The sequence below is a fragment of the Parambassis ranga genome, chromosome 7 (assembly GCF_900634625.1).
Source record: "Parambassis ranga chromosome 7, fParRan2.1, whole genome shotgun sequence".
Classification (NCBI taxonomy): Eukaryota; Metazoa; Chordata; class Actinopteri; family Ambassidae; genus Parambassis; species Parambassis ranga.
In genome coordinates this window covers 7,010,289-7,030,477 of record NC_041028.1, presented here as the reverse complement: position 1 = coordinate 7,030,477, position 20,189 = coordinate 7,010,289, and the positions used below count along the sequence as shown (strand labels likewise).

The 20,189-nt window shown below is 40.4% G+C and overlaps 1 protein-coding gene and 1 pseudogene across 7 annotated transcripts; both read left to right on the top strand.

Moving 5' to 3' along the window:
* Positions 1 to 1,988: 1,988 nt before the first annotated feature.
* tead3a (TEA domain family member 3 a) lies at positions 1,989 to 14,331 on the top strand. Of its 7 annotated transcripts, none has more exons than XM_028409958.1 (14): positions 1,989 to 2,231; positions 5,261 to 5,502; positions 8,338 to 8,402; positions 8,759 to 8,809; positions 8,930 to 8,992; positions 10,134 to 10,145; positions 10,548 to 10,658; positions 10,754 to 10,797; positions 10,917 to 10,978; positions 11,259 to 11,392; positions 11,468 to 11,629; positions 11,846 to 11,986; positions 12,088 to 12,240; positions 12,405 to 12,545. In XM_028409958.1, the coding sequence occupies exons 2-14, from the start codon at positions 5,496 to 5,498 to the stop codon at positions 12,516 to 12,518; spliced, it is 1,119 nt and encodes a 372-aa protein (XP_028265759.1). In that variant the 5' UTR covers positions 1,989 to 2,231; positions 5,261 to 5,495; the 3' UTR covers positions 12,519 to 12,545. The 7 variants fall into 7 exon arrangements, with proteins under 7 accessions (XP_028265759.1, XP_028265760.1, XP_028265764.1 ...); XM_028409957.1 differs by having other exon boundaries at positions 1,990 to 2,231; positions 8,759 to 8,821; positions 12,405 to 14,331; XM_028409959.1 differs by lacking the exon at positions 10,134 to 10,145 and having other exon boundaries at positions 8,759 to 8,821.
* LOC114438218 (dynein heavy chain 12, axonemal-like) lies at positions 12,976 to 16,391 on the top strand (annotated as a pseudogene).
* The last annotated feature ends 3,798 nt before the right edge of the window (positions 16,392 to 20,189 follow it).

Here is a 20,189-nt window from a genome sequence, read left to right as displayed (position 1 = left end):
TTTTTCTGAAAAATGACCTCCAGACCCCTGATATCATCAGGGACGGGTCTACTGTGTGTACCCAGGGTCAGGACCAAACAGAGTAAAGCAGGATTCAGTTATTCTGCCCCTCACCTGCCTTCCTGAATTCCTGGGGTCTGCTCAAACCATCACTTTATTTAGGTCAGGCCTGAAAACACTCCTGTTTACTGCAGTGTTCTCCTTAATTCTCTAACTGCACTCTTCTCACTCATTGTCCTGATTCAATTTGATGTTTTTATGATTTTATTCTTTTTATGTTTTTAATTTCCTTCCTAATTTTATGTTTTAAAATGTTTTATTCTGTGATTTCATCCTATGTAAAGCACTCTGAATTGCCTTGTGTATGAATGGTGCTATATAAATAAACCTTGCCTTGCCTCTACTGTTGCAACAGACCTGAGGAAAAACAGAAAATACAAACACAGGCATATTTATACCTCTTAAAATAAGAGACCTAAGAGGCCTTTACTGTATATTTCACTGCTGGCACACAGTGTGATTGACTTTTGTTGTTCGAAATGTTACAGGTTTAGATACACCTCTGTGTTAAGCCTTAGGTTGTTAAAAAACAACTGGTGGAGGAAATAGTTTAGATCCTATGATTAAGTATAAGTTAAAAAAAAATACTTAATTAAAGTAAAAAAGTATCTTCCCCCTGAACAAGACATCAAATGCAAACACAATCCTCCAATGTTTGTCATCATTCAGACTGAGGTGATGTTGCCCTCTATTGGTCATATCAGGCTTAGCATGACAGTGTTGTCTTGGTAAAGAAGTGACATATCACAATAATATACATAAGTGCTATATAATGTTTAAAATATATGAGCATTGTGCAATCATAGCCACAGCAAAAGGACTTTCATCTCTACATTGAATTAATGCTCTATTGGACTCTGTCTTTTTAGATAAACATATGTCCAACTGGCTTTTTATTCCGACTGGACGTCTTAATGAATGTTTAATTGAAGTTATTGTGGTAGCTGTTATATCTCATAGTAAACCTCATGGTGGTGTTTAATTATAAGTACAGCTGTGTCAAAAAACATTGTTTATGTGTGCGTGCCTATATAAATGAGTGACTTTGTGGCCTAAACTCCTCGACTGTCAGTATAAAAGTGGCTACATGTCTTACAAATTGCAACAATAAGGAACAATAAAATAATATCTTGACAATAAACTATGAAATGTGTGTCTGTGTACAAAGAGTACTTTGGATTTTTGGATCTATCCAGTGCTATGTAAAATGTCCTGCAGGGACTGCAGCACCTTAGGCCAGATGTAACACAGATTTTGAGTCCCACAACCTTCTGAACAACTGCTTGAATCCACCATGCCATACCTTCTATCCACAAAATTTGAAAACTGAAACTGAATCCATTGTCTCAGCTCGACAAAACTGTGTAATTACATGTTCATCATGTAAAAATGTAGAGCTCAGTGTGAGTTATAAAATTGGTAATGTCTGGTTTTCTTTGGAAATCCTCCTCTTAGTGTATGTTGCACTCTATGGGGCACTGACAGGGTGTTCCTCTCAAAAGGTTCCCTGAGGGCAGACAATGACGCTGGCAGAGATGCAGATTGTAGAAGAAGACAACAGTTCCTCTGCATTTTTTCACCTTCACCCACTCAAACTCTAAATATTCTGTCTCTTAGAGACCAACTATAAACTCACAGAGGGCCAGAAAGACATATATGTTCCAAAGTCTCCTGAATAGTGTAAAAGTTGAACGGTTTTTTTTAAAAAAAATATGTCAGACTAGTCTTTTCAAGTTTGAAGAGCTCCTTCATCCACTTGAACCGAATAACTTGTAGCTGAACTGAAACTTCCTGTAGTTTACAGGAGTTATAAAAGTACCAAAACAAACGGGGACATAATAAAACTAATGACAGCATAAGTAGTGAAAGAGAACAATAACATCTGTCCCTCTTCCAGCAGGAGTCTGATGTCATGGGAGGAGTTTGCGTTAGACCCACCAAACTTTTGCGTGTGCGCGTGTTTCGACGCCACGCCTCTGCGTGCGTTTTTCTCCGCGCGTTGATTTCATACCAAACTCATACTTTGCATTCCGCCTTCTTTTATTCTGTCAAATACGATTGTTTTGATTTGGAAATACTCCACAAAACCACAAAGCGAATCTCGTCCAGAGAGAGAAGCAGGGGCAGAGGAGCGTGTTCCCGTGGCAGCGGCGCAGGGAAGCCTTTGTGAGGTGAGAGCGCTCTCTGCTAGTTCTTTGTTATGTGCTGTAACTTTCATGCTGCTGCAGCAGCTGCTTCGCTTCGCTTGAAGTTTTGGGATATTTGACATATTTCGCATTTTCCCGCTGCGGCTTTGCTGATTCAGAGACTCGTGTGTTTAGCTGGGAGTTCCTCTTGTATTTACTCAGCTACTCGTGCAGTAGTTGACTGCTTTAATCAGTCTCTTGGAGTTAGTTTGTAGTTTGTTACGGTGTTATTAGCCCGTAAGCTAACCACCTAGCATGTCAGCTCGTTAGCAGTGGCTTTCCTGTTATATATCCACAGGAAAAAATAGGCACTAAGACGTTTTCGCACACTTTTAATCCGCCGTGTTTTGTTGTAACAACTTTTAGGAACTGTTGGATGGACGTTTTACTTCTTTAAAAGGCAGATTTTTGCCAACTCACAGTTAGCCAAATGGCTTCCAACTTTTGACTGTGATTTCACTTTGGACATGCTAGCAGAATTATGGCTTGTTGTTATGAGAGTTCAGTCTTTTCAAAAGGGTCAACAAAAAAGAGAAATGGCACTAATATTGTATAATACAGATCGTGTAAGAGTTAACCCTTAGGTTTATACCAAGTTAAAGACTCGATCTATTTGCTGCTTTAATCTACAGTGAGCTGTATTATCATTACTTGTAGTCAGCTGAAGCTGCGTGGAAATGTGGGAAACACCGTGATGAAATCAGGCTAAGTTAATCATAATGGCACCGGTGCTCCCATTGGAACAGAAGGCAGCCTGTAATGTGCATGTGTCTTTTCAGTGTTTGCTGAGCTCATAGCTTTATTTAGCTCAATGCTCTGCTGGCTCCTCTCAGCACTAAACACCTGACCTTTTGGTCACAGAAAGCTATATTAAAACTGGCAGAGCTGCATGCATTTGTCCTTTAAAGTATCTATGATACCTCAGGTTTCCCCACATATCCACCAGATTACTCAGCAGTACTCTTTGTATAGCCCCCCCACCCCACTCTCTGATTTGTTGTCAGTAATGTCTGTTGCATCAAAGTTTGGTCATTTATGCAGTCAAACTTTGCCTTCACTTCCTGGGCTTTGAAGCCAAAACACTGCTGATTTAGGCAGACATTATCTTAAAGCCATGACATGACACCAAATAAGGACATGTTTTAAGTTGTCCAAAACATTTACATTTCCTTTCATGTTACTCATTTAAAAGCAATTATGAATGGCTCAATGCATCCAGTAGTTATGTTAGGAGAGCAAAAGGAAAACACATGAAAATCGGAAAAAGTAATTTAATCAGCTCGTGTGGTGTCAGCCCGACCCCCACCCCCCCAGATTTACTCCCGGGAAACCACTAATATACAGCGAGGTTTAAAACTTTATATAAACAGATCAAGAATCAAGAATCTTTGTCATTATGCAAGGCACAATGAAATTTCCTGCCGCTCTTGAATTACGGCACACAGTAAGACACATGGTATCATTAGAATAATTCAAATCCAGGCAGACAAAAGAAAATGTTCCCATTCGCTGACCTCTCGCAGAGTAGGAACTTTTAAGACCATTACATCCCCTCCCATTGAATATCAAAATGTTCTTTTAGGCTTCGCTCTTTCCTAACCATCCCACCAGGCCTGTCTGATCACTATGGCAACAGCACAGTCCCGTCAGCAGTGATTGAAACTGGAAAGGCCCCGCGCACAGTGTGCAGAATGAACCCACCGCAGCAGGGGAAGCTCAGCGACCACACTGATCCTCTGTGGTTCTTCTGTGGCAGGGACCATGTTAGCCACACTCTGGAAAACATTACACACCAGGCAGCTTTCATGTTGTATATATGTGTGCCTGTGTTTGAAGAGACTTGGAGCATCCTCAACAATAACAAAAGAATGTGTAATTTCCTCATGTGGCCTATGCAGGCAAGGTTGCAGACTTATGACAAGTTTGTATGGTTTGAATATTGCCTTTTGAAGTAGTTTCTCTGGAACAATTAGCTGAGGGGAAAATTACTGGCTAGGGTAGATTTATTATTCATCATCTTTCATCTAGCTTAATAGCTACACCAACTGGTAGTATCTTCTTGACCTTGGCTTGTGTCTTTATAAATTTACAAGCTCTTAACATGTAGGCTTTTTATTTGTTAGGTCTTTGACCCTGGATGCCAAGCCTATTAATACCCCTAGTACCCATGGAAGCAGTAAACAACTTTGGATGAATCTGATCTCCCTCTCAGTGAAGTGTGGAGACATTTGTAGTCCAAGAAACCTCTCACCATTCTTGACACCCACAAAATTAATCCCGGACTGGTCCATCCATCATGATGTCTGTGGTGTGGATTAGAAAAACAAATTAGAACACACTACTTATTCAGAAAAGCCCGTGCCCCTCTCTGCGCTCTAAAACTTGATCTTAATTCACATTTTTGTGTTGTTTTGCTTCTAGTTTTAACTCATATCACATAGTAACTATAGCCTGTGTGGTTCAGAGGTGATGCAGCATTCAACTGTTGTTTGACATGTTTCCATGCTCTGTGCTGTCACTATAAGACATTTTTTATTGTTTTCTTATTGCTAGGGCAAATGTAAGAAACCTAAAAGGTTTCTTTTCCCCCAGAAATGCCTTTTTTTAATGTATTTATTTTTTGCCTATACACACACTATACAGTACTAATAATGATTTACAGCTTGACAAAGATTTCAAAGCAGTCATGGTGGCCACTGCATCCATTTCTCTAAACCTCACTGATTGTGTTGCCTTTTTGTTTAAATTCATCAGCTATAAAAAATAAATACTACTCTGTTCTCTGGCTTTGTGGTAGATTTTGATCAAATGCTTTTTAATGTGGTAACAAAACGCAACTTGAGGAGAGGTAGTGCCAGTTAATTATATATATTTTTGTTTATGCTACATGATGAAATTCGAAAAGTCACTTGGCACCATCTCATGTCAGTTGTGTGCGTGCATGTCTCATCTTAAAAAGTACGTTTAAACAGTAGCACCAAAAGTTTACGGGAATTCTCTTCTGTATGTTGTAGGTGTGTTGTGGTTGGAGCCGCCATCATTGCGTCGGAGTGGAGTTGCCGTAGCAGCCCTGATGGGGCGCAGGAAGAGGGTGGCAATGGAGAAGGACTGGGAGATGGGGCAGACCGTGGATTGGATGGAGACCCCGAAGGGGTGTGGAGTCCAGACATCGAGCAGAGCTTTCAGGAAGCTTTGGCCATATACCCTCCTTGTGGCAGGAGGAAGATTATACTGTCTGATGAGGGGAAGATGTATGGTGAGGCACATTTCTCTCCTAGCAATTAAAACCAGTCAGTTCAGACGGATGGTTTAAATCTGACTAATCTCAAACTGTGAAATGCCTTTAGGCCCAGAATATCAAAAAAGTTTAATATCCCATCAAATCATGTCTGCATTGTGGATGCTGCACAATGTGCTAGCCTCTGTACTTCCAGAGGAACAATATGTATATTATTTTTTTATATGGTTGGTTTCTTTCATGAATGAACACACATGCTTAAAATGATAAGCTTCCTGAACTTTGAAACCTGGTTGGTTATTGATCTGTGTCGTGAAGACCTCTTAAGCCCTGCTCCTTCCCATTAATGTGGTGGCATTTAAACATTTTGCCTTTGTCTAATTGAGGATGATAGTCAACTCAAACTCCAAAATGTACAGGTGGTAATTTTTCTAGGTCAGACTTAGTAGCAAGTATGCATCTCTTTTAACACATGGTCACATTACAGGCTGCTAGATTACATCTAAGAAAGGAGTCTGGGCACTGTTGGACTTCTGAGGACTTGCTCAGGCTTTTGGCAGACATGGATAGTGGCTTTAATGAAAGAATGGACTGTCTGAATTCAGGAGCAAGGAGAATATAAGGACAGAGTTCACACAGAGGCAGCCATGACTTACATTCTCATGTGCCTGAATTAAGCTGTGAGATGCACATTAACATAAAATTATCTGAATGTTTGTGCACAGGTGATCTCCGTGCAGATATATTCGGAGTGGGTTTCTTAGCTTTGAGGTCAGAGGGCAGCAAGCACTAGCAGGGTCAAAGGACAGAGTGAGATGACATGTCAGACCAAGCTGGAGTTAACACGTGAAAAATCTGCTTGATTGTTCCGTGAAGGCACTAATTGCTCAACAAGTTGTTTGTATTGGTGTATGGGCCTACAGAACATGAGTTGTAGTACATGTCTGTGGACAAGTCTGTGTTTGTTTTGCTTGTTTTTATAGGGTTGCATCAGGTTGCTACTTGCCAGGAGTTTGTGTTTTGACTGTTTCTTCTGACCTTATTGAAGGAATTGGCTCACATCCAGCAGCCAAGATTTATTTTAGTGTGGGCATTTTGCAGCAGACCGTATCATGCATTTGTATATGTGTGAGGGTGTGTAGTGAGGAGAAATGGGATATGTAAGCCGATGCGACAGAAAGGGAAAGTTTGTTTCAGCATTGCGGCATTATCTCCTTTTGTGGAAGTGTGGGCTCACTGTGCTGATCTCCCCCACTTATAGTAAACATAGTCATAGTCACTTAGGTGCACATCCACACACTAAAAAGCTGCTACGATATTTTACCACGACCAGACTTCCGACTGTGTTCAAACCATATTTTACCTCTGTACATATGAGCTTCATTTACCCTCCACCTACTAAACTAGGCCAGCTGTAATTGATCTCTAGTCTCTGTGCTGTCTTTGCTCTCTGTCATATGTTACTACTATGATGTCACCCTGGATTATAGTGTCAAGCATGTTTTTCCATATTGGGGTGGTCAGCAGACAGACCACTTGCTCTTCCACTCACAGGGTGACACACACAATACAGGCCTTACTTGTTGCAATGATGATAGCATGTTATGAATAGCTTTTACTTTGCTGAGACTGTCACTTCTGGTATATTTAATTCTCAGTATATTGCACTGAATTCTACTCTGCATTACTGCCAACTAACTACAAAAATTTGTCAACTAATTTTTGTTGCAAGATCAAGTCTTGCACTTTCACCTCATCTTGCAGCTCCCCTGCTGTTGTATTGTACGCATTAATGAATAGAATGACTTCTAAAGAAAAGGCCTTTGGCCATATGAGGAATAGTTGAAGGCTCCAGGAAAGTGCTTGTGTCCTCTTTTGGGAATTGGAGCAGACTGCTGTGTCTGAGTCAGCTCCTTCTGTTGATTTTGGGGAATTCTGTGTTCTGGTAACTTAACGGAGCTGATGTGACTCATCCGAAGTCTCTACAGTGTCGCACCACTTCCCAGAAAGAGTGGTGGTGATGGATGATGTTAATGCGCGTGTATATGAGATAAATGATTACAGCAGTGGAATCAGTCTGGTCACCTTTAAAGTTAACCCTTCTGCAGCAGAGTGAACAGTACGTTGCTCACACCAGTCATAAGAGAAAAGCACATTATCAGGTGTGGGTTGGAGCTGGGGAGGCAGAGAAAGAAAACGCTGACCAGGCAGTCTCTAGTAACCACATTTTTTGAAGTCTGTTAACAATATGTTGACCCCTTCCCTCTTTTTCTTCCATTCGCCATCATTTAATCTGTTTTGGAGCTCTGCCAGCAAACAAGGCGAAATCTGACTAAAATTAACATCAGCTGTCCTTAATGGAAATATCTCACAGCCACATTTACACAGTGAAATTTCCCAGCTTGGGATGAATAAAGTATTTCTATTCTATTCTATACCTAAAAGAGCCTCACTCGCTTATCCTTGGTCATACCAGGAAAAGGAGACACCTCTGCACTGATATCCTCAATTGCTGGCTTTTTATAAGTCTGTGTTGCCACGTTTTTCTTTTTTCTTGAACTCCCTTTTGTGACCAACATGACATTCTCTTTGAATTTGGTTGTAAACCAAAATTTATTTTAATGTCTCATCACGTTAACTGCTGAGTACTGCTGCTGAGATTGGTTTCAGCAATTATAGTCAAAACATATCTTGCACTACAAAAGCTAAAATGTTAAAGCTTTAACTTTAGACATTTGTATTTAAAATTCTGAATGCATGTCTCTGAACAGTGTCCTATATCAACATCAAGCATGTTGAAATTTCCTCAAAATCCTCAAGCTTTATTAGTAATTTGTTATTTCTTAATTTTAGGTCGAAATGAGCTGATAGCTCGCTATATCAAGCTACGAACGGGGAAGACGCGCACACGTAAACAGGTATGCATGTTTCTGTATATCACAGCACTGACATCTGTTTGTCCCTGTCTCATATTCACTTTGTTTGGCTGGGATCAGACTACACAATACTAGCCTTGTCAATACTAATTTGACAGTATCTTTACTGAAGTGGTCAAATTCCAGGGTCTGGCATGATTATTAATGTTGGGAACAATCATGCACGTGTGTTAGCAGTCCCTCGACTCTATCAGTATCCCTTATGTGACACGGTGACCAAAGGCTAAAAAAATCATGTAGTCTGATCCTGGCTTTAAAGTGGTTAATAATGGCTGTTTATAATTGTAAAAGTTAAACTGAACGTGTGTATTTTCATGGGGGAAACCCTTACCCCATAGGTGTCTAGTCACATTCAGGTTTTGGCACGTAAGAGGGTACGAGAATACCAGGCAAGCATCAAGGTGGGTCCCCTGCTGAATCTACTCTCCATGCTCTCAGTAGTCACATCCCCTCTTCTCTTCCTTTTCTTTTTCCTCCCGTCTTCTTTCCTTCCTCCTGTCTTTCTTCAGGTCTCTAGTCACCTGCAAGTCTTGGCCAAGAGAAAGTCTCGTGAGATTCAGTCGAAGCTCAAGGTACACTTACTGCACTGCTAGCTGCTTTGCTCTGCATGTGGCCCCCTGATCTCACTTAACCCATTTATGCCTACGTCAGAATTAAGGCTTATTTATGCTTCTCTGTCGAGGTGTTAAAGTGTCTACATTTGGATGTTTTTTGCTCTCGCTTTTGTTCTGTGTTTTTCAGACTGGACGGATAAAACTAAAGTTTATGAGATAATGCATGATAAATAGAAGTGTGGTGATGGTGCCATGCTATCTTTCCCTTTGGCATCTCAGTCAGAACCATTGGAAAAACTTAATAATTCAGCTTAGTAGGAGTAGGGGCATGATAACATTTTTTTCATTAGACACAGAGATAGGGTGTGGGCTATGGGCTTTGACAAAAGTGGCACGACTGGCTTTGCAGACTCATGTTTTTTAAACATTTCATTTGTTTGCCTTAGAGGTTTTATATGTTTGCTTTCTGTCGGTTACATATTTGATGTTTGGTGGCATCTGTCAGTGTAAAAGCTGGGTATGTGGGGTATAGTTTGTGGTAAAGACCTATTTTTTACTATGCATGTCGGCCTGATCTTGGACACATAACTGCATGAGACTTGCGTAGCTAGCTTGGTTGACCCATATGATTAGCTGTGGTATGAACATTTGTATGGACATAAAAAATAATGCTGAATCTTTTCTTATTTGGTTCACTTCTGATCTCTCTCTTGCTGTTGAACATTTCCCTCCTTTCTTAATATCTATTCTGTTTATACACTTTTCCAGTGGTTTGACCTACTTTACTCTGTAAAAAATGTCTTTGTAACACCATTTTCACCAAACTTACTTCTCTTTAATGTACATTTAAAGGTGGTACTAGTTTAAGATTTACAGGTCAGTACATTTCCTGGTGTAACTGTCAGCATTCAGCTGTGAAATGGCACAGACTGGGCATTTCTTATCCAGTCTATGTAAGATGAATGTTTTAAAGCACATGTCCCTTTTTGGCATGTAGGTACTTCCAAGATGTAGAGTTGTAGAGATACAGTGCAGTTGCAGGCTGTTAATACTTCATAAAATGACAATTTACATTGAGAAAGGTTGTTTTGAGTAACTCTGTGACCTATGTATTTTGAATGTTCCAACGTTAATTAATAACGTGTCTTTTTTACCATAGGCTATGAACTTGGTAAGTTTGGTTATACAACTACAGTTTTCTGCTTCAGGCTTTGTGCTTTGTGGTTGGCATCACATTGCTGCTAGTCCACATTGCAGTTTTACTGCTAGGCTCAAAATTCTGCTCATTGCTCTTTTGATGATTATTTTTTTTTTAGTGGCTTTAGTTAAATATCGGTGATGGTTAGCTCTTTTAGCTCTTTTAGCTTGGTGCGCCTCCTGCTTTGGCTTCCTGTCTGCTTTGCCTTCTCTCCTGTCTTTCCACATTGTTACTGCATCATGCTGAAGTACAGTATATGTTGGCTGGCTTGCTGTCTAAACTGACCCTAGAAAGATAACCGAAATTAGCCTGGAAAGTCTGAAAATGGGGCATTGTCTTTTTAAATTACAATTTGTATTACTTTCTATCATTCAGGACCAGGCATCCAAAGACAAGGCACTGCAGACAGTGGCCAACCTCTCATCAGCTCAGATAGTGTCCGCGAGCGTAATGAAACCCCAGACTCCTTTCCCTCCACCTGTCAGAGTGAGACGACACACATGCACATAGACAACTGTACTTTTCGACCCTCTGGATCACAGTCTGAGTAATATTATCTTACCTTGTTTCCCTTTGTTTAGTTTTGGCCCAGCCCTATGCCAGGACAGCCTGGACATTCTCAGGAGTGAGTATCAGTGGCAGATTATGATTTTGTATTTTGTTTATTTAAACTGGAGTTTTTTGGCCTAAGCTGGTGCAGTTGCTCATTTTTGGCTCCCAACTTTTCTTTTTTGGTATTTACAGCATCAAGCCCTTTGCACAGCCACCTTACACTACACTACCAGCCCCGGTCCCTGCGCCAATCAGTAAGTATGAAAGCCAGACCATCAATCTGGTTTTGACTGTTATCATAACCTTCATTTTACCAGATAAAAAAGTGCTTTGAGGTTACATTTGTTTCCTTCAAGAGTGAGCTGGAACAGTAGAGTTCTTACAAGCTACAAATGTATAAACAATACCCATTACTGTGAAATTAAAGTACAACACACCAATAACTCACAAAACAATATTGCTTAAAAAGTTCCTTTTGTGCATTATTTTTAGAAAAATGGAAAAACAGATTTAAAAAAGTTTTTTTTTTTACAGGTTATGAGGCCTTGCCACCCCCTCGCCCTGCAGCTATAGCAGCTCCTGTTTGGCAAGACAGAACTATTGCCTCAGCAAAACTACGACTACTGGAGTACTCTGCTTTTATGGAGACCCAGAAAGACAGAGAGACGGTACCAAATGTAAAATATTGTTAAAAAATCACGCTTCCTTTTATATTTTGTAACCTTTTCTTCTTCTTCCTGCAGTATAAACACCTTTTCGTACACATTGGGCCCGGTTTCAATGACCCTGTATTGGAGTCCATAGATGTGAGGCAGATTTACGATAAGTTCTCTGAGAAGAAAGGAGGCCTGAAGGAGCTGTACGAAAAAGGGCCGCACAATGCCTTCTTTCTTGTCAAGTTCTGGGTTAGTACACATAAGCAGTAGTCTGAAATCTGTGTGAAAATGTTAAGGAACAGGAAGCCTAATCATAATAGGTCAGTAATATTTGGGGACAAAAAAAGCTTTTCATTTTGGTTGGTTAAGGTAGAGTGCATTCATTACATGGGGACAGTGTAACCCTGGTTTCTTGACTCCTCTGTTTTTAAAGTCACTCTGTCCTTTGTATCGTGCTTGTTCCAGGCGGACCTGAGCAGTGACATTGAGGAGGGCTCTGGTGTTTTTTATGGTGTGAGCAGCCAGTACAGTGGATCTGAAAACATCACCATCAGTGTTTCAACAAAGGTCTGCTCTTTTGGCAAACAGGTGGTGGAGAAGGTTGAGGTGAGAAGATGAATCGAACCCTTTACTATCATACACCCAAAAGTTTCAATGTCATCATGTGTTTTAATGGTCACACACGTGTGTGAATTTCTACCATCCAGACAGAATATGCTCATTTGGAAGGAGGAAAGTATGTGTTCCGTACACATCGCTCACCCATGTGTGAATATATGATCAACTTCATCCATAAACTCAAACACCTGCCAGAGAAGTACATGATGAACAGTGTACTGGAGAACTTCACCATTCTACAGGTGAGAGTGTGCTAAGTTAATTTTTACCTGTCACTGTCACCTGGTTTTAACATCCTGTAAAGTGCCAGGATGTTAAAACCATCCTAATAAAGCATTAGACACAACTTTTCCCTAAAGTGGTGAGAATCCTAAATCTGTCCCCTTCTTTTCTTGTCCTTGGCCAGGTGGTGTCCAACAGAGAAACTCAGGAGACTCTGCTGTGCATCGCCTTTGTGTTTGAGGTGTCCACAAGTGAACATGGAGCACAGTACCATGTTTATCGACTAGTTAACGACTAGCAGCATGTTATGTGCATGCAGAGACTCTTCAGACTTTTTTGATACATAACAGCGTAAACACTATTTCCCGCTCCACACACAGAATCCCCACTCCTCTACTCTAAACACACACTTTATCAGACCAACCGTCACACTGTAGTCATACCTGTTACTTGTTTTATGTGTATGATTTTTTTTTTTTTTATTATTTGCTGCACGTATATATACAGCTCTCTTAGCATCATGTGACCGAAACACTTCAAACGAATCAGCAAAGAGTAGCAGAAATGTCTCACAGTTTATATAAACATAGTTTAAAATGCATTGGTTAAAAACTACAACTAATATTACAAGGATTTCCCTTGGATATCAAAAGTTTTAGGTGCTATCATGGTTCTTGGGGTTGTTTGTTAATTAGTGGGTGAAAAGGAAAAAAATTTTAATTTCACAATATTTATGAAAGAAAGCTGGCAACACTATGCAGTATGTGGAGTACATTAACGTACACATCCCACGTACGTGGATTTATAACACTAATAGACATTAATAACATTATCCTATCAGAGGGAGTGCCTTACGTGGTCTCACGATATGCTATGAGGAAACAGATCTTGTCATTTAAGCCCTGTATGAAAGGAAAAACCCTGTATTATCATTTCCAAGAGAATTCTGCAAGCATATGCATTTACATTATGGGTGTGACTGACGTGAGACGAGTTTGAATATAGTTTGACAACAAATCATTTAATCAGTGTTAATGTAACCTGCCACAGTGACTATTCCTTCTATGGTTTTTTTGTTTTTAGTATCTTTGCAAGGTACAATTTGAATGAGCCTATGATGGTATATCTTCTGTTACTCCTTGGTGTGAAATCAGTCCTCAAAGTATGCGTGTGCCTCCTCTCAGAAAGTAATGCACTACATGTAAAGACGTACATGTCGTATTTATATTTTAGACAGTATCAAATTGTGAAGAGAGCCATCGTTGTGTGAACGTTTTGTACACAGTGTGGAGGGGAACATCTTAAAGAGGTGTTTATAAGGAAAATTGGCTAATTTGTCATTGGAAAGAACAGAATAGTGCGCATTTGGGTGTCGGCAGCATATTTTCTGCTGAGAGATGTATCTTTACTGTTAAAAGACACAATGCTGTTTTTACTTTGTGTGGGCTTGCTGCAGTCTTTCTACCTCCACGCAAGTTGGAATGAGAATGTGCTTTGATTCATAAAGCTTTAAGTTGAGGAGCACTGATGTATAGGATGTGTACACTACACCTGTAACGGTACTGTTTATAAGTCTAAACAACTTGTTTTTGTAAAGATGAACTTTGTTTTTATTTTGTACTTCACCAGCACAGCAAGAAAGTGTTAACTCTAAACAACATAAATATTGGGTGTATCTTTTTTGATGTATGGTACAGACCACATAGGGTCTCCCACAGTGTACTGGGGTAGATTTCATCCTAAAACACTAACAAACTATCCAGCTGACACTTCACTTTTGTTCTATGTGATAATTTGGATTACTATGGCTACCAGCATTTCTTTTTTTTATCGTTTTTGACTCTTTCACGCCCTCTTCTGGAAGGGGTTATCTCTAACCACGTGGAAAGTTATGGATTTGTTTTTTTGACTGTCTGACGTGGCTGGAGGAGCCATTTGGCTCACTAATATTATAACTGTGTGGTCAGCCAGAAATGTTTTGTTTTATAATTTCTTTCATTTCTGTGTATTCTGTATGGCTGGGCCTAATCACTCCTTTGGTCAAGTTGCTCAGTGAATTAAATCTGTGCCTTGATGCTGTACCAATAAAATCACACCGTGGTGTCCTTACATTCATGTTTAGATAACTGCTTGAGAAAGGAACTTATTTCTGATAGGTTTTTAAAATATTAGGTTATAAGTATATTCTCTGTTAATATCAGAATTAAGTAAAATCCGTGGTGTCTTTTCAGCCTTTGTCATCATAATCTTTTCACACAGACAAGGGATTTGTTTGCGACGACCTGGATGAAGATGAGGCATCGCAATATATAATTGAACAGAGTCTGATTCAGTATAGAAAACTCAAAGGGTTGAATCCAAGGTGAATATCTATAAAACTAGTTGTTCTCTGTACTTCTTGTGTTCATGAATTGTGCTGCACAATCTACTCCCTGCAGTGATCTGACACCCAGTGACGACCCTGATGAGATTTTCAACGCAATCAAAGAGGGTGAGCTGACGTTTTTTAAGCTGTTTGATTGTAGTGAATCTTGCAGGAGGTTTTAATGTAGAGTCCTGTGTTGGTATCAAGGTGATGAGGATGCAGTCAACAGACTAGTGTTGCAACTGGAGGCTCTGTCCAGAGTTGATGAACGAGCATGGATCCCCCTGCATGAGGCTGCAGTGCAGCAGAACAAGAGGATCCTAGAGATTATCTTCTCAGGTAGACTTACAATATTTCAATCCTGCTCTGACTCCTTCTCTGAAACGTGTGTGTGTGTTGATGAGTTCCTGGGTGCAGCTCATTGTCGTACTCTAAAGGGTGAGACGCCACTGTTTCTAGCTTCAAGAAAGGTAAATGAGCTGCTTTCTTTTTTCCTGTAGTCCCTGGAGGTTTACACACACCAATGGGAGTGACAATTCCAGGATTTTGACATTAAAAGGAATTTTTTGGTTGTAGCCAGTGTTAATGTTAATGGCATAATGAATCACAAAGTTTTCAGATTTGTCCTCATCAATACAGATGCATTGCACTTATGGACTGAAACAGACTGAGTAGAACTGTTTATAGGAATGCATTTATTTTTTGATAACAAGAAGCCAGGCTAAGTTGCAGAGAGAAAATGCAGATCATACATTTCCCTTTCACATCCTTTAATGCTTGTATTTGTTTTGTAGGAGCCCATGTGTGGTGTGAATCTGATTCTGGTACTATATTGTTTGATGCTGCTGCATCAGGAAGCCCTGACATAATCTCCCTGCTGCTGGACCATGGGGCAGATCCCAACCAGCCTCTTTACAGCGGACACCTTCCAATTCACCGTGTGGCATACCACGGACACAGACTGTGAGAAGAGTTTGTGTTGCTTTTCCTACAAGCTTCAGTTCATCCAAAGTTCTGATACAGTCTGTTCTTTGACAGGGGACTGGAACAACTCATCCCAGTAACCTGGAGGCTGTAAAGGAAAGTGGGATGAGTCCTCTCCATTCTGCAGCTGCTGGGGGACATGCCCAGAGTGTGGAGGTACTGCTAAAAGTACTGCTCTTTTTCGCTGTGTCCAACAATGATCTGCAGTGCACTCACTTGCTGTTAGAGGCCGGGGCTATGGTAAACCAGGACCCTGTCAACTGTCTACAGGTGGCCCTCAGACAGGGCAACTACGAACTGATCAACACCCTGCTGAAACATAGGGCAAGCGTCAACTATTACTCACGTGTCAACACCACTCACTTCCCCTCTGCACTGCAGTACGCTTTGAAAGACGAGGTTATGCTGAGAATGATTCTGAAACGTGGTTATGATGTTAAGTGTTGTTTGTATGGTGACAGTTCCCATGACTATGCGCCTTGGACAACCTCAGTCATTAAAGACATGGTGGTGAGGCAGGAGAGAAAATCTTTTACTTTTGATCTTTCTAAAAAGTTTCCCTCTCGACTGCCACACATTTCTTCCTTTGTTTCTAGTTCTGTGAGGTGATAACAGTGTCCTGGCTTAAGCACCTATCTGCCCAGGTGGTACGCATCATGCTGGACTACACTGACCATGTCAGCTTATGAGCCTCAAGCACCTGTGTCGGTTGCGGATAAGGGAGCATCTCAGTCGCCTGCGCTTAAGAGCCCCAGTTTTTATCAGACGGATTACCTACGCTACAAGGAGTTTGATGTTTACAGCAGGGGCAGCGTGGTTTAACCTATAATCAAGCCCACATTCACAGATGTGAACAAAAGTTCATTTTGAGCCCACAGCAGCAACTTCAGGAGTTTGGCCAGCTTGGGTGTAGACTCTCTGTTTTCATAATCCAGCACACACTGATTCACTTCACTCCATACCTGAAAGATAAAGTCACATACAAGTTAATGCTTCGTATAAATATCGGAGATTAGATTACCTTTGAGCACTGCTGCGTAGTAAGAAATATAGAATCTCACAGAAAAGGGCCATGGAAAAATGAGCTCTCGTAATATGTTTTTACATTACTTTTTGTCTCTGCATTATATTGAGCAAAATCTCCAAGATCTCCAAAAGGTGACTCCTCTGGGTTGTCAAATGCCAGCAGGGCCAGTGTCCTCTCCATCTTAGTCAGACACTCTCAGCTTTCCTCTCCCTGTTCTGCCAGCTGAGACTGGGCACTGGGTTATGTCGTCTGGCTCCTCTGCATAACTCTAATAATAATATCCTGATAGAGTTTTGGAGGGTTGTAAGTTACCAGGACACATCTAAACTACCCAGAGTAAACGTAATAAATATTTAGTTCAAAATACCTGAAGATTTTGTCACTACTTCCCAGCAGTAGCTAGCAAGCTAACGGAGATGAATGAGCCGCATCTTCTTCACCTTGTTTCCTTTTGCTTATTTCCGGTAGACCTTACACGTTGTGTGCACACTGCTGCCCCCTACCATTATTTTTGCAGAACCGCATAACTAAGCTCTTACCATATGACAACAAAATGATTAATGCTTATTCTTAGTCTTTGAACTGATAAAAAGAAAAAAAGTATTTTAACGTTTTTTCCTTATTTTTTAAATGTAAAATGTTAGACGTTTTATGCTCTGCTTAAAACACTGTACAATAGATTTTTTTTCCATTTTTATTATTATTTTTAAATATTTGGAGTATGTAGTGATACATTTTGTTTTCCTGACACAAATATTATATTATATTTTATTTTTATGTATTTTTTTTATAAGCAATAAATAATACATTTCAACTTGTTATACTGTGGTTTGCTGTGGTTTCCAGCAGCCGTGGCTGGGCTCGATTCTACATAGAGTGCCATTTAAACCTGAAGAGAACCCTGAAATCCTCCATACTAAAAGAAGGCTGCAATTCCTGATAACTCCTTAACCTATAGCCTGTACTGCAATGCCTGTCGTTCTCTGTTTGAGAAGGACAAACTCCTCTTCACTTTCCTTCTCTGCTGCAACATACTCCATACTCCTCATATATGCACATCTGATTTCAGCTTTTATCTCAAATGAAAATGTAATATGTGAATTTTATTTTATTTTTTTTCTATCAGAGCCAAAGAGGAGATTGAATACTCTGACTTCATGTTCTTGCTGACTGGGGGAGTAGGCCTGCAGAACACCCTTGCTAACCCTGACCCCAGCTGGCTACAGGACAAAAGCTGGGATTAAATCTGCAGAGCCAGTGAACTGCCCGGTTTACAAGGATTTAAGTAAAGATTTATTCCCTCAGTTTCGTTCTTTGTGTGACTACCTCCTGTTCATCATTACAAGTAACTTTTGGCTAATGCATAAATTTGTTTTGATTTATTTCACAGAGAAGCTTTCATCCAGAGCCCGGGAGACTTCAAGCCTATTTATGATAGTAAAGACCCCTACAACATTGCTGTGCCTGAACCTTGGTGTCAACATCTCAATGACCTGCAGAAGATGATCATCGTTCGTTGTCTCAGACCTGATAAGATAGAACCAGCCATAACTAAATTTGTAACAAGAAAATTGGGGAAGTAATTCGTCCAGCCTCCTCCCTTTTAACTGAGTAAGAGCTACCTGGACTCCAGCTGCACCATCCCACTGGTGTTTGTGCTGTCTCCGGGAGGATCAGGATCAGTGCTACCTCTGCAGATCTATAGAAAAACCAATATCGCTCCACAGGCTTGCTGAAGTTTGCCAGTGACAAGGACATGGCTGGTACATGGGTGTGTTTGCAGAATTGTCACCTAGCCGTTTCTTGAATGTCCACCGTGGAGAAAATCTGTGAGGACTTCAGCTCTGCAACCTGCCACCAAGACTTTCGACTCTGGCTCACAAGCTACCCCTCATCCAAGGTAAAGCATCCAGCATGTACCCTAGGCCTTTAAGCCTAAGATAGAACTTACATGGTATTTTCATACATACATTATAAGAAAAAATATTTCTTCCAGTGAGCATCCTGCAGAATGGTGTGAAAATGACAAATGAGCCTCCCACAGGACTGCGACTGAACCACAATCTTACTTGTCAGATCCTGTATCTGATCCAAACGTCTTCAGTAACTGTCCCAATAAGGAGCTGGTGAGTTAGGAGAAAACTCAATTCTTAATTTTGTCTGCCTCAAGAATTCACATTTACTCACTTAGTATGCCAGTTCCACTGACTTTTGTATTTCTGTGCTAGGTTTGGGAGAAGCTCCTATATGGCCTGTGCTTCTTCCACGCTCTGGTTCAGGAGAGGAAAATGTTTGGTCCCCTTGGCTGGAATTTTCCATATGGCTTCAATGAATCTGATCTCCATATAAGCATCAGACAGCTACAGGTAGTTTTTTTTATTGTCTGAGTTTTGGAGTTTCTACTGACACAAACATCTCAAAAGCTTTTAATTTCTGTTCCTCTTTAGCTATTTGTGAATGAATACGATGAGGTCCCCCTGGAAGCCATCACATACCTGATTGGGGAGTGTAACTATAGTGGCCGTGTGACAGATGACTGGGACAGGCGGCTCCTAATCGCAATTTTGGCTGACTTCTTAAACAAAGAAATCGTTCAGAAGAAGAAGCCATCATACCTGACTTCTTCACACAAGCCTTCCTAACTGGCGCTATACAGAACTATGCCAGGAAGTACCATGTTCCAATTGACCTGCTAGGCTTTGATTTTGAGGTCTGAATAGTAAAGAAAGGTATGTATGTACTTGATTTAATCATAGAATAATATGATTTTAAAAGTAGAAACGGTGATTGATATACCAAAAGCATTGGTAGTCTATGGATGAGAAAACAACAAATTTTTTAAAACAGCTTAATCAAGAAGAACAGAGATATAAACACTTGTGCTTATACTGCCACCCAGTGCTGAAGGTCTTCCCCTGCAGGAGCATTTCTGTATATTGTTTGCATTCATGCAGATATGGAAAGTACATTTACTCATGCACTGTATAGAAGTATTTTAATTTTGAATTTATTTCTTGTAATATGCACTGTTGTGGGACTTTTAGTTCTTACAAATGAAACTTCAGTAAGTTTGATAAGTTCTCATTTGTGTCCATCATCAGTGGAGTTCTAGCTGAGCAGTATCCCAAAGTCCTCTTTGACTCCATGACTGAGATCAGACAACACATTTTGTACATTTGTGTCACATTTGTTCGGGCAGAGAAGCTCGTTGCAGATGGAACCTGCTTGGTAAAATGTGATTAATGTTGTAAAATGATCTAAACCAATGTCTTTTTGGCACTTTGAAAAGCATAGTACGAGTAATAACTAGCGTGCTCTTTAATAAAGGATGTATCACCTGAGTGAGAGAGCCCCAGGCTCCTGTGTGAAAGTCTGGAAGAATTTTTTTTTTCCATCACTCCTTCCTTGATTGTGGCCTTTTGTCTCCTTTTATATGATTCAGTTCACTGTCAATCAGCCTAGCTTGCACAATGACGACTACTTGCACTGTTTACTCCACCTTGCACTACTTGCACACGAGTACCACCTCACCGATCCATGTGGTACCTGTTACATTATTACACTGTTCCATTTGATCATATAAGGGTCTATGT

Excerpts from the sequence above, each read along its gene's own strand:
- tead3a (XM_028409957.1), top strand. Across the intron at positions 10,979-11,258 it reads CCCGGTCCCTGCGCCAATCA|GTTATGAGGCCTTGCCACCC; the intron begins GTAAGTATGAAA and ends TTTTTTTTACAG. Across the intron at positions 11,393-11,467 it reads CCCAGAAAGACAGAGAGACG|TATAAACACCTTTTCGTACA; the intron begins GTACCAAATGTA and ends TTCTTCCTGCAG.